We start from the raw sequence: 13726 nt of genomic DNA, 5'->3' as shown, positions 1-13726 counted from the left end.
TTTATTGAAAAAGTTTTGCAGCCCGAAGGCTGAAAATATACATTGGACATAAATGACTTATTACATACATTGGTGGTTTAACAAAAGCCTTCATTAGAGAAAGGTAAAGGAACATACAGTGAACATACAGATTATTGTAGGTGTTGAACAGCAAACACGTAGTGTAGTAACTCCCTCCCAGATGGTGTTAGGAGGGGCCTCACGTGGTGTAGTAGTTCCCTCACAGATGGTGTTATGAGGGGCCTCACGTGGTGTAGTAATTCCCTCACAGATGGTGTTATGAGGGGCTTCACGTGGTGTAGTAATTCCCTCACAGATGGTGTTATGCGGGGCCTCACGTGGTGTAGTAATTCCCTCACAGATGGTGTTATATGAGTGAGGTGTGGTCCCAGGCCTTCCTATCGTAGACGGATTAACACATCGCTGGTTGTTGGGTCTCACGGGCCATTATCACTGGGTACCTGGGACCTCACTGTGTGAAGGTTAACTTGGGTGTGACTGTTACTGTTGAGTTGTTCTCACTGACTTAAGCAATGTTCACCACTGTTCACCTCTGTTTAACACTGGTTCCATTCCTTTCCTAAATGAAATAGTAACTTCTGGCGTGAACTTGTTGATATTCCGGTGGGGAGGAGGGTTCAGGGGAGGGAGTTGGTATGGGCCAACTTAACAGTTGACCTGGCTGCTCCGAGAGGAGCGCCAGGTACGTCTTGTATATATATACATATATACATATATACAGGTGGCCTATCAAAAATCTGGCAACCGATAAACCGGAACCTTCAGTTTTCCGGCATGGATTTCAGAGCGCATTTTCAAATATTTCTTTGTTTATTTAATGAAGATATATGTTTTAGCTCATAAAATTCATACAAATTACCCGGCCAGAATATAATTTACATTGCTGGAATTCTTACAATTTGATGATCATTTTGAATATAAACATCATAGATTTTGTATTAGACATACAAATTTTAGATATAATGTTTACTCTGAATAAATATGTTATCTTTTGTGCAAAATGTATGAAATTTATATTCAAAATATTCCTGGTCCTAGAAGGAATCCAGCATTGTCAATTATATCATCCTAACTTCAGTCTGAGGTATTATTTATTACTAAAAAGGTAAATAGTCTGGTTTTCCCACACATTTATCTGGTAGGGAGGGACCGTCTGACCATCTGGCACGGTGTGAAGAATATTTTTTTTTTTATTAACTGAAGATATTTGTTTTAGCTCATAAAATTCATACAAATTACCCGGCCAGAATATAATTTACATTGCTGGAATTCTTACAATTTGATGATCATTTTGAATATAAACATCATAGATTTTGCATTAGACATACAAATTTTAGATATAATGTTTACTCTGAATAAATATGTTATCTTTTGTGCAAAATATATGACATTTTTATTCAAAATATTCCTGGTCTTACAAGGAATCCAGCAATGTCAATTATATTATCCTAACTTAAGTGTTTAATTTTTTTTGTTTAAAGGACTGTACAGGTACCGTATATCACGGCCTATAAGGCGGCGGGGTGCATAAGACGCCCCCCCCAAATTTCCATTTAAAAAGTAGCTTTTGAGCTCTATTTGCTGTATAAGACCAGTACCCCAAATGTGACACTTACCCACTGACTCAGTAGTCCTTTACCAACCATCCTTGATTTTTTAAAATAAGGCCAATTCACTTCAAGTAATGTCATCAAATTATACCCGCTGGTGTAGTGTAAACACTAGTGACGTCACTGAAGCGTGGTGGGAGTGTTCCCTCGTCTCGGTGGTGTGACTATTTATACAACATGTGGTTCAACAGCAACCACCGTATTCTAATTGTGGTGTTTCATTAGGATTTGAGTGAAAAAGGTTACCAGTATGTACTTACTACATACATTTATTACACAAATATATATATATATATATATATATATATATATATATATATATATATATATATATATATATATATATATATATATATATATATATATATATATATATATATATATATATATATATATATATATATACTGAATATACTATGTACAAAAAATGAATGTTCAATGAATTATTTATGGTGCATTAGGGTACTGGTCACTTCTGATGGGCTATAAATAGCCTTCTTTATCTCCCCTACATCTCACCCTGAGCCAGACGGAAGGGTCTTGGTAAATAACATGTTTGCTTATTTTCCATTTACTTTAAATAGATTTACCGAATTATTTGTTTTATTTATTTATTTATAATATACTGTAATATATTAAACACACTGTAATTATTTTCTTTAATTTATAAACTGTTTTGCAACAAAGGAATGTTCTCCAGTAGTGTTTCATTAGGATTTGAGTGAAAAAATATTACGTACTTACACAATTGTTCCTCTTACTTTGACAACACAACATACATACAGTATATTATTTCTCAGTTTTGATCTTTTTTTTTAATTTTTGTATTTATTTATAGTTAGTTACTTAAAATAAGGCCAATTCACTTCAAGTAATGGCATCAAATATTACCAGCTGGTGTAGTGTAAACACTAGTGACGTCACTTGAGCGTCTGTAATTAACCGTCGATAGTTTCAAGAATTAATGCACTCATTTACTGAATATTCTTTGGAAAAAAATAAAATTTAAATCAATTATTTATAGGAGATAAATATTATTATGAGTAAATATACCGATACCGGTATGCATTACTGACCACCTCCACGGCTCCTCACTGGCAAATGGGGGGGGGGCGTGGGGAGGGGTGTGTGATGATAGCTGTGTTTATTATAGGGGTATAAATCTCTTTTACGGTATGTTAGACAGGTTTATAATACATTTTTATTATTTTAATATACCGGTAATCTTAATTTGAATCCAGCTTGCCAAACGTAAGTTTCAGTATAAAATAATTAGTGGTAAGACCTTGTGAGTGGCTTACGATGTTTTCATCACCACTCTTGACACACTAAACCACAATATTTAAGAGGTAAGAATTTTAAACTTGGTGGTTTAGACGACCCCCTAACTTTGGGCAGATTTTTTTAATGTTCAAATTTCGTCTTATAGGCCGTGATATACGGTAGTCATTTTCTGTTAAACTTATACAGCAAATATAATCATCAGTTTTCCGGCATTTTCGAAAATCCGGCACTCCTCAGGTCCCGAGGTTGCCGGATTTTTGATAGGCCACCTGTATATATATATGTCATTCATTTTGTATTTCACTGATGGGCGGAGGTGGTGGAGCAATTGTGTGATGGGTAGTGGAGCGGAGGAGGAGAGTGGCGAGTCACTGAGACCCGGCGAGTGGCTCCTCCTCCCGGCTTAAAAACCTCCGTTTTCGAAGCAAGGCTAATGGTTTTACGTTGCTTCTTCACAGCACTACCATTAGTAGCACTTGATGGGCACTTGGAAGCAATTTCGAATTGTTAGAGTACAGTATTAAGAGCAAAAACACTTAAACACGCACGCACGCTGTGGAAGCCCAACAATGACTGACGACGCTTGAGGACGTTGTGACTTTCTGCGAGTGAGAGGCAGCACACCAAGACGAGAGAGCGTAGCACGCCAAGACAAGAGAGGGTGATGCGCCATAAAAAGTAGTAAGTGACGACGCAAAAAACGAAGTTATATTGAGTCGTCGGGACATTAACCTAATTATTGGTATCTAAAGAGTAGCGACGTTATCGAGGGCAACGGTAAACGCGGATTTACTGTATTAACAGAAACAACAAATTAGTTATAATCGATCAAAAGATTTTCTCAGCACACATAAATGACAACAGTAGCACGCTTGTGTGCCGCGGCACTCGATTTGGGAATCACTGTTGTAGACAAAAGTGATGATGGGTAACACACAGACCTGTACTAGTATAACACTGAAGTAAGTTCCTCTCTTATCTTATAGAACCCCTGTTAAAAAAAGCAAAAGATGACGACCAGAAGAGTGAGTACTTCAAAACAAAAGGTGAAACACTAGGCCGAGTGAGACTAAAAGCTGCTGCAAAGTGGACTCCTCCGCGCTCACCCTTCAACCTGTTCCAAGAATCCCTCTATCATGATCCATGGAAACTCCTTGTTGGAACTATATTCCTCAATAGAACCACAGGTAAGATTTATATTCTGTACCATATATTATATACTGTACCTGTAGTTTAGGTGCAACTCTCTTAATACCAGTCTTCCTACAGTGTGTTAAGTGAGTATGTTCTTTACTGCCTGTGTGCAAGGTAATGTGTACTATACCGTACTGACAGTGTACAAGGTGATGTGAACTGTACTGTACTGTACCGACAGTGTGCAAGATGATGTGTACTGTACTGACAGTGTACAAGATGATGTATACTGTACTGTACTGACAGTGTGCAAGATGATGTGTACTGTACTGTACCTACAGTGTGCAAGATGATGTGTACTGTACTGTACTGACAGTGTGCAAGATGATGTGTACTGTACTGTACTGTACTGTACTAACAGTGTGCAAGATGATGTGTATTGTACTGTACTGTACTGACAGTGTGCAAGATGATGTGTATTGTACTGTACTGTACTGACAGTGTGCAAGATGATGTGTACTGTACTGTACTGACAGTGTGCAAGATGATGTGTATTGTACTGTACTGGCTGTGTGCAAGATGATGTGTACTGTACTGTACTGACAGTGTGCAAAATGATGTGTATTGTAATGTACTGTACTGTACTGACAGTGTGCAAGATGATGTGTACTGTACTGTACTGTACTGTACTGTACTGACAGTGTACAAGGTGATGTGTACTGTACTGACAGTGTGCAAGATGATGTGTACTGTACTGTACTGTACTGACAGTGTGCAAGATGATGTGTATTGTACTGTACTGTACTGACAGTGTACAAGATGATGTGTACTGTACTGACAGTGTGCAAGATGATGTGTACTGTACTGACAGTGTGCAAGATGATGTGTACTGTACTGTACTGACAGTGTGCAAGATGATGTGTACTGTACTGTACTGGCTGTGTGCAAGATGATGTGTACTGTACTGTACTGTACTGACAGTGTGCAAGATGATGTGTACTGTACTGTACTGTACAGACAGTGTGCAAGATGATGTGTACTGTACTGTACTGTACTGACAGTGTGCAAGATGATGTGTATTGTACTGTACTGTACTGACAGTGTGCAAGATGATGTGTACTGTACTGTACTGTACTGACAGTGTGCAAGATGATGTGTACTGTACTGTACTGTACTGACAGTGTGCAAGATGATGTGTATTGTACTGTACTGTACTGACAGTGTGCAAGATGATGTATGCTGTGCTGTACTGTACTGACGGTGTGCAAGATGATGTGTATTGTGCTGTACTGTACTGACGGTGTACAAGATGATGTGTACTGTGCTGACAGTGTGCAAGATGATGTGTACTGTACTGACAGTGTGTGCAGATGATGTGTACTGTACTGTACTGACAGTGTACAAAAGGTGATGTGTACTGTACTGACGGTGTACAAGATGATATTGTACTGTACTGACAGTGTGCAAGATGATGTGTACTGTACTGACAGTGTACCAAGATGATGTGTACTGTACTGACAGTGTACAAGGTGATGTGTACTGTATTGACAGTGTACAAGATGATGTGTATACTGTACTGACAGTGTGCAAGATGATGTGTACTGTACTGACAGTGTACAAGATGATGTGTACTGTACTGACAGTGTGCAAGATGATGTATACTATACTGTACTGTACTGACAGTGTACAAGGTGATGTGTACTGTACTGACAGTGTGCAAGATGATGTGTACTGTACTGTACTGTACTGACAGTGTACAAGGTGATGTGTACTGTACTGACAGTGTGCAAGATGATGTGTACTGTACTGACAGTGTACAAGGTGATGTGTACGTACTGACAGTGTACAAGGTGATGTGTACTGTACTGTACTGACAGTGTGCAAGATGATGTGTACTGTACTGACAGTGTGCAAGATGATGTGTACTGTACTGTACTGACAGTGTACAAGATGATGTGATCTGTACTGTACTGACAGTGTACAAGGTGATGTGAACTGTACTGTACTGACAGTGTACAAGGTGATGTGAACTGTACTGTACTGTACTGTACTGACAGTGTGCAAGATGATGTGTACTGTACTGTACTGTACTGACAGTGTACTAGGTGATGTGAACTGTACTATACTGACAGTGTATAAGGTGATGTGAACTGTACTGTACTGACAGTGTATAAGGTGATGTGAACTGTACTGTACTGACAGTGTACAAGGTGATGTGAACTGTACTGTACTGACAGTGTACAAGGAGATGTGAACAGGTACTGTACTGACAGTGTACAAGGTGAAGTGAACTGTACTGTACTGACAGTGTACAAGGTGATGTGAACTGTACTGTACTGACAGTGTACAAGGTGATGTGAACAGGTACTGTACTGACAGTGTACAAGGTGATGTGAACTGTACTGTACTGACAGTGTACAAGGTGATGTGAACAGGTACTGTACTGACAGTGTACAAGGTGAAGTGAACTGTACAGCTACTGACAATTAATACAGGTGATGTGAACTGTACTGTACTGACGGTGTACAAGGTGATGTGAACAGGTACTGTACTGACGGTGTACAAGGTGATGTGAACTTTGTACTGTACTGACAGTGTACAAGGTGATGTGAACAGGTACTGTACTGACAGTGTACAATTGATGTGAACTGTACTGTACTGACAGTGTACAAGGTGATGTGAACTGTACTGTACTGACAGTGTACAAGGTGATGTGAACAGGTACTGTACTGACAGTGTACAAGGTGATGTGAACTGTACTGTACTGACAGTGTACAAGGTGATGTGAACAGGTACTGTACTGACAGTGTACAAGGTGAAGTGAACTGTACTGTACTGACAGTGTACAAGGTGATGTGAACTGTACTGTACTGACAGTGTACAAGGTGATGTGAACAGGTACTGTACTGACAGTGTACAAGGTGATGTGAACTGTACTGTACTGACAGTGTACAAGGTGATGTGAACAGGTACTGTACTGACAGTGTACAAGGTGATGTGAACTGTACTGTACTGACAGTGTACAAGGTGATGTGAACTGTACTGTACTGACAGTGTACATGGTGATGTGAACTGTACTGTACTGACAGTGTACAAGGTGATGCATACTCTGCTGTACAAGTTTTTCAACTTGTATTTTGGGTAGATAAACATAGCTTTTATTTTTTACGTATTTACATGCACACACCTTCCTCAATACATATTGTGAATAAAGGTAAAAGAAATATTTGTCCTAAGGGCAAAGCTGTACTCAAATGTACTATATAATTACTAAAATTTTATGTCTAGTTCAATCTCTTGGATGTTGTACTCAAATTAATCACTATCCTACAAGAATTACAGCAATGGAAGTTATATTCTGCTAAGTCAATTCAGTGACATTTTATAAGCACAAGACTTAAACTCCCTCTATATGACTGATAACTGCCCACTTTGTTAACTCCCTGCCTGCTGTGAACACTAACCTCCCCCTCCTCCCAGCCAGGGTGAAGGTAGTTTTAGGCTTTAAAGTTTTTATTGTATAAAATGTCACAGACTAATCTTAGCAAAATATAACTTGCATTGCTGGAATCCTTGCAAGATGGTGAATAATTTGAGTATAAACATCACATTGTTTGTATATGAGATAAACGTTTTAACCCTTTAGTGTAGTATGTTCGAGTTCAAAGTGAGTATACAATAATATGTTGCTTAAAATTATGACTTTTTCACAGGAAAAAGTCTTTTTAACTAACCCCAGTGGTTAGGATAATATGTACTTAATTTGGGTGTTTTTTTGTATAATTTTTTATCATTTTTATACATTTAATACATTCCCGGAAGATTCGGACAATTGGCTTTTTCAGACAGGTGGTCCACCTATTTAGTCCGGATCTTTGAGGGCTCACTGTAATAAACTTATTGATAATTTTAAATTCACATATACTCATTCACTACACAGGTGAAGAAGCTCTTGGTAGAAATATTCTGTGGGAGTTCCTAGAGAGGTGGCCAACCCCAGAGGATACAGTTTTGGCTTCCTGTGATGATATTGCTAATCTCATTCAACCTTTGGGCCTTCACGAGAAGAGAGCAAAGATGCTTATTCGTTTCTCAGGTTGGTATTGGTATAGTATTGGAACTTTTTCTGAAATCAGACTTCAATAAAGGTTAAACTGATGTGATAATTGAGGTCTTGTGTAGTGTATGAGATGTGAGAATATAACCCAGTGCAGTACTCAAGTCTCGGAGGTAGTGGTGGTGGCATTATGGCATTGAATGTTACAGAGTATTTCAAGTAAATTCTTTGTGTAGTCTGTACATGAAGGGTAACTAATTCGCAACTGCGTGAGTACAGGAGTGTGAGGCACTATGTCTGGCCGCACACTTTGTTATTCACATTTGTGTGAGAGATATTCAAGCGTATTGTGTGTTAGGTTCTATACACGGGAGCTGATATGGCTACTAAGTGAAAAAAGTGGGTACAATCTTCATATGTATGAGGTTTGGTGTACAGTTTATGACTGAAGGGTTATATGTGAACAGAGCCACCTGAGGACTCCTTAACATTTACCTGTTGCTTCTCAAGCAATACTGACTTAGGGTCATAACTTGCTTCATAAAGGTATACACCCACCTCTTGTTTTACATGGGGGTTACGTTCTTGTAAACCACCGCTTAATTAAAAAATGTGTAAATTAAACATAATTTTCCCTTAAGAATACATGTAAATGGTACAGGTTAGGGGAACCATCATATACCACACAGGGTACGAACAGTGCTCTCACTTAAACAAAGCAAACCTCCGACACACGCTCTCCTCTCTGAAGGCGGGTGATCACATTTAATTTCACGACCATTGCGATTGTTTTTGGTGCCTCTTTAGCTTTAGGTGCCCCAGAGGAGGCAGATGGACGTTTTCCAGACATGCTCAATGGGGAAAACGGCGTTTAACACTAAAAGGTACGTGTTAAACACACAATGCAAATGAGAGCACAGAGAAAAAGTAGTGCCGGTGTGAACTGAGAAAGTGATCCGCTGGAAGCTTGCTGGACGTGGTCACAGTTGTTGTACAGAATACTTCATTATCATCATTATCTTCATCATTAGTAGTAATAATCTTTATTATTACAATAATTACTATTATTAATAATAATATTAAAATCATTAATGTTGATATGACTGAGACTTTATAGTAATAACTTACAAGCACCTCGCCAGGCATCACACGATACTCCACTGCCAGGCGACCAGGAGAATACCGGCAAATTTAAACTGTCTTGAGCGTTATTTAAAAAATAGGTCGTGTAAATTAACTTTGGTATTAATTGAACGATCGCTTTATTCAAAAACGCTTACATCAAATCGCAATTACCTGTATGCAAATGGTCAAGTGACTGTTAGCATTTGCACTGATCTAAAGTAGAATGAGTGACTGCTATGATTGTAGTTAACCTCTATACAGTAGAGTGTACCGAGGATTACCTGTACAGTAGAGTGTACCCAAGGGAGTTAACCTCTGTGTGAGTGTACCCAAGATTTAACCTCTGTACAGTAGAGTGTGCCGGGGAGTTGACCTCTGTACAGTAGAGTGTACCGAGGTTAACTCTTTGATAGGTACCCAAGGGAGTTAACCTCTGTACAGTAGAGTGTACCCAAGGGAGTTAACCTCTGTACAGTAGAGTGTACCCGAGGGAGTTAACCTCTGTACAGTAGAGTGTACCGAGGAGTTAACCTCTGTACAGTAGAGTGTACCCGAGGGAGTTAACCTCTGTACAGTAGAGTATACCCGAGGGAGTTATCCTCTGTACAGTACAGTGTATCGAGGAGTTAACCTCTGTACAGTAGAGTGTACAGGGAGTTAACCTCTGTACAGTAGAGTGTACCGAGGATACCTCTGTACAGTAGAGTGTACCCGAGGGAGTTAACCTCTGTACAGTAGAGTGTACCGAGGAGTTAACCTCTGTACAGTAGAGTGTACCCGAGGGAGTTTTGAACCGTGATCTTCCACATTACTGTACTTGTCTCTCTCTCTCTCTCTGAGCCATAAATTTTATATTATAATTATCTTCTTTTTTAATTATCACTGCTCTCTTTTATAACAAACTAGTTTTAAGTTCTAAATTTGTTTTTTCATTTTTAAATTTATTAAATGTTTTGTTGTTTCAGAGGAATACCTAACAAAAGATTGGATTTATCCCAAAGAACTTCATGGTATTGGAAAATATGGAAATGATTCATACAGAATCTTCTGTGTCAATGAATGGTAAATCCGCCCCTCCGACCACATGTTGAATTTCTACATTGATTGGCTATGGGATAATCACCGATATTTGGGCCTTGATTAGTACTTATGGGGTAGGGATCATTGATTGTGACCATGCATGGTTCTATGTGAAGAGGCCAACAGTTTTAAGCCTTACAGATGACAAGAGCTGCTCCCCTCCATGAACTTTTAATGGCTGCACTCTGAAATACACTAGCTCTCGTCATTCAAAATTACACCTTTATATATTTTTTGAAGTGCAGATATCTGTATAATACTCTTGAGTTATATTGGTTAACTGTAGATAAAGGTATTGTAATGAGCAGTGAGTGTTTGTAGTACAGTATTTTGAAGGGTAGTTAGCTAGGTTTTGATTATGTGACAAGCTAAGAATATTAGGGACCTTGCAGTGTTTGTATAGAAGACTGATTCTGTGACTTGGTACTGTATGTACAGTTGTTGCCCAATATTTTAGAAAGTCAGAAGGTGGCAGTGTAAAATGTATACACTGGCTTGTTAAAATAATTATGTACTTCTTCACTTGCTGCTAGAAAAATTTTTTTTTTGAAAAGGCTTTAAAATTATTGATCTCTGTTGATATATGTAAGGAGATATTGTTATTATTGTCACAGGATATTGCAGTATTTTCACCATGTGTAAATTACACTACAGTACATAGATTATTTCATTTTTTGTTAGGTAAACACCTTCAGTTTAGTCGGGTAGGTAATGTTCATGTAGTTTCATGACATGACTTTTATGTATGCATGGTTATTTAAGAATTTGTTTGTTTTATTGATCATGTAGAAATTGTTGTCTGTTTTAATACTTTGAAATAAAAGATGGAATTGTAAATTTTCTGACTAGCTGAATTTCATGACTGAACAATATTCCATTTGATGCCTGTCAAGTGACTCTTGTATAGTTGAACACCTAAGCTGTCAGGTCTAGACCTCTAACACTGGTGGCTGGACTATTACCCTCACTTATTCCAATACTGTACTTACTACTCATTATAACTGTCTTCCTAAACATGCAAAATTAAAAGTAAATGATGCCATTAATAATAAGATAATTTTTTAGGAATGATGTCACACTAGCATATACACCATAATAATTCAGGTGTTCAGGACAGTGGCCAAATTGGATTCTATTCTTGATGCATTTGTCAGTGTTTCAGCCATCCATCACCTGGTTAGACATTACCAGTTAGAATCTTGTTTATCAATGCAAAACTGGTTTGGAATGTTAGGAGAATCTATTCCAAATGTTGGTATAGAAGGAGTCCTCCAGGTGATTGTTGTCAGTAGCTTATTTTGAGTTGTACAATGAATTATAAAGGGCTTTTTTCAGCTAACTGGGTAGGATTGGATCGGTGGGAATGACTCAGGGAAGTAAAACTTCCCTGAGTCATTCAGTTAATCTTTACCAAAGCAATGACCCAGTAGAGATAATTAAGACAATTGTACTATAGTACTATACAGTATATATATATATACAGTAATACAGGTACACCACCGATTTTCCAGGAACTGATGGTCGGGCACATCATTTAGTATGGACAAAATTATGAGGGAACTTGAAATTTCCTCGATTGCCAGACTAGTTTACTGGGCGGCCACAGATGGCAGTGCGTGTGGTGCGGCCACTTAATTGTTTACATTGCAGTTGTTGGTGGTGATACTTCAATTTTGTGCGATTCTTAGCTTATTTTGCTTACATCTAATCGTAAGTATGACTTCTAAGTAAGGTGCAAGTGTCAATGGTGGTGTCAAGCATAAACACCAGTCCATATCGATACAAGATGATGTGGAACTGTTGAAAAAAACTGTACCGTAGTGTTTCCGAGTAGAAGCTGTGTGATACATATGTTGAGTGTCGTCTGAACTTAAGTTCCCTCCCTTCCTGCCATAATTCACTGGATGTACTGCTATTATTAGTGTTTACTGATATAATAATGCTTAATAGTGATTAATCATGGCATTGTAGCCAGTTAGACTCGTCACTGCAACCAGCAGGCTACTGGGCCAAGCTGCGAGGTGGGTTTTTTTTCATCTTGTATTTTTGGGTAGATAAACGTAACTTTCTTCGTTTATTTTTTACTTATTTACATGCACACACCTTCCTCAATACATACTGAATAAAGGTAAAAGAAATAATTGTCCTAAGGGCAAACCTGTATTCAAATGTACTATATAATTCCTAAAATTTTATGTCTAGTTCAATCTCTGGAATGTTGTACTCAAATTAATCACTATCCTACAAGAATTACAGCAATGGAAGTTATATTCTGCTAAGTCAATTCAGTGACATTTTATAAGCACAAGACTTAAACCTCTATATGACTGATAACTGCCCACTTTGTTAACTCCTGCCTGCTGTCAACATTAACTCCCCCTCCCAGCCAGGGTGAAGGGTAGTTTTAGGCTTTAAAGTTTTTATTGTATAAAATGTCACAGACTAATCTAAGCAAAATATAACTTGCATTGCTGGAATCCTTGCAAGATGGTGAATAATTTATATAAATATCACATAGTTTGCATGAGATAAAATTTTTAATCTTTTAGTGTAGTATGTTGTAGTTCAAAGTGAGTATACAATAATATGTTGCTCAAAATTATGGCTTTTTCACAGTCTATGGTGCTATAGAGACACAGGGGGTGTATAATTAGTGTATTGTTTAATTATTATTACCTGACCTCGGTTGGTCCGGCAAAACAGCTAATCCAACAAGGCTTTGTAACCAAGGGTGCCGGAAAATTGGTGGTGTACCTGTATCTCTGTTTGCAGGAATGCCTCAGACCTGGAACTCTCCAATAGCTGGAAATAAAATTTTCTCGGAAAATCGTTCCCAATGCCTTAATTTTCCGGACATTTCTGGCCTTAAGAAAAAAAATAAGGCTCATTTTCCTGAATTTCAGAGAACCTTTTTTTTTCAGTATATATATATATATATATATATATATATATATATATATATATATATATATATATATATATATATATATATATATATATATATATATATATATATATATATATATATATATATATATATATATATATATATAAGTATATATATATATATATATATATATATATATTTTTTTTTTTTTTTTTTTTTTTTTTTTTTTTTTATATATATATAGTCACTGTAAGTGGTGATTAGTATATGCTGTGTAAGAAAAAACACGAGTTCCCAAAGCTTTTGTAATTCACATCTTCAGGGTGAGTACAGACTGAGAGAGTAATACAAATCAAGGTGTATATATACAGAGGAGGGTGAGACCAGGTCACAATGGTCAGGTATTAGGTAATGACCCTACTAATCTTTAAATGTACACACTACGGTTGGTGGTCAGGTCAGATGGTCAAGTGAGCAATACGTAACTGTTGCTGTAGTTGGGTCATAATGGGTTAGGTTAAATTAAGT

The 13726-nt window shown here is 37.6% G+C and overlaps 1 protein-coding gene across 1 annotated transcript; it reads left to right on the top strand.

Moving 5' to 3' along the window:
- Positions 1–3901: 3901 nt before the first annotated feature.
- LOC121855210 lies at positions 3902–11148 on the top strand (the record flags this gene model as incomplete). Its single annotated transcript, XM_042350075.1, is given in 3 exon segments — positions 3902–4102; positions 7990–8145; positions 10197–11148. Coding segments are annotated over 3 exon segments (458 nt in total), but the record flags the coding sequence as incomplete, so codon positions are not given.
- Positions 11149–13726: the final 2578 nt, after the last annotated feature.

This window comes from Homarus americanus, unplaced genomic scaffold (assembly GCF_018991925.1).
Source record: "Homarus americanus isolate GMGI-L3 unplaced genomic scaffold, GMGI_Hamer_2.0 scaffold26384, whole genome shotgun sequence".
Taxonomy (NCBI): Eukaryota; Metazoa; Arthropoda; class Malacostraca; order Decapoda; family Nephropidae; genus Homarus; species Homarus americanus.
The sequence above is the reverse complement of the archived record's forward strand: the minus strand, read 5'-3'. Positions and strand labels throughout refer to the sequence as shown.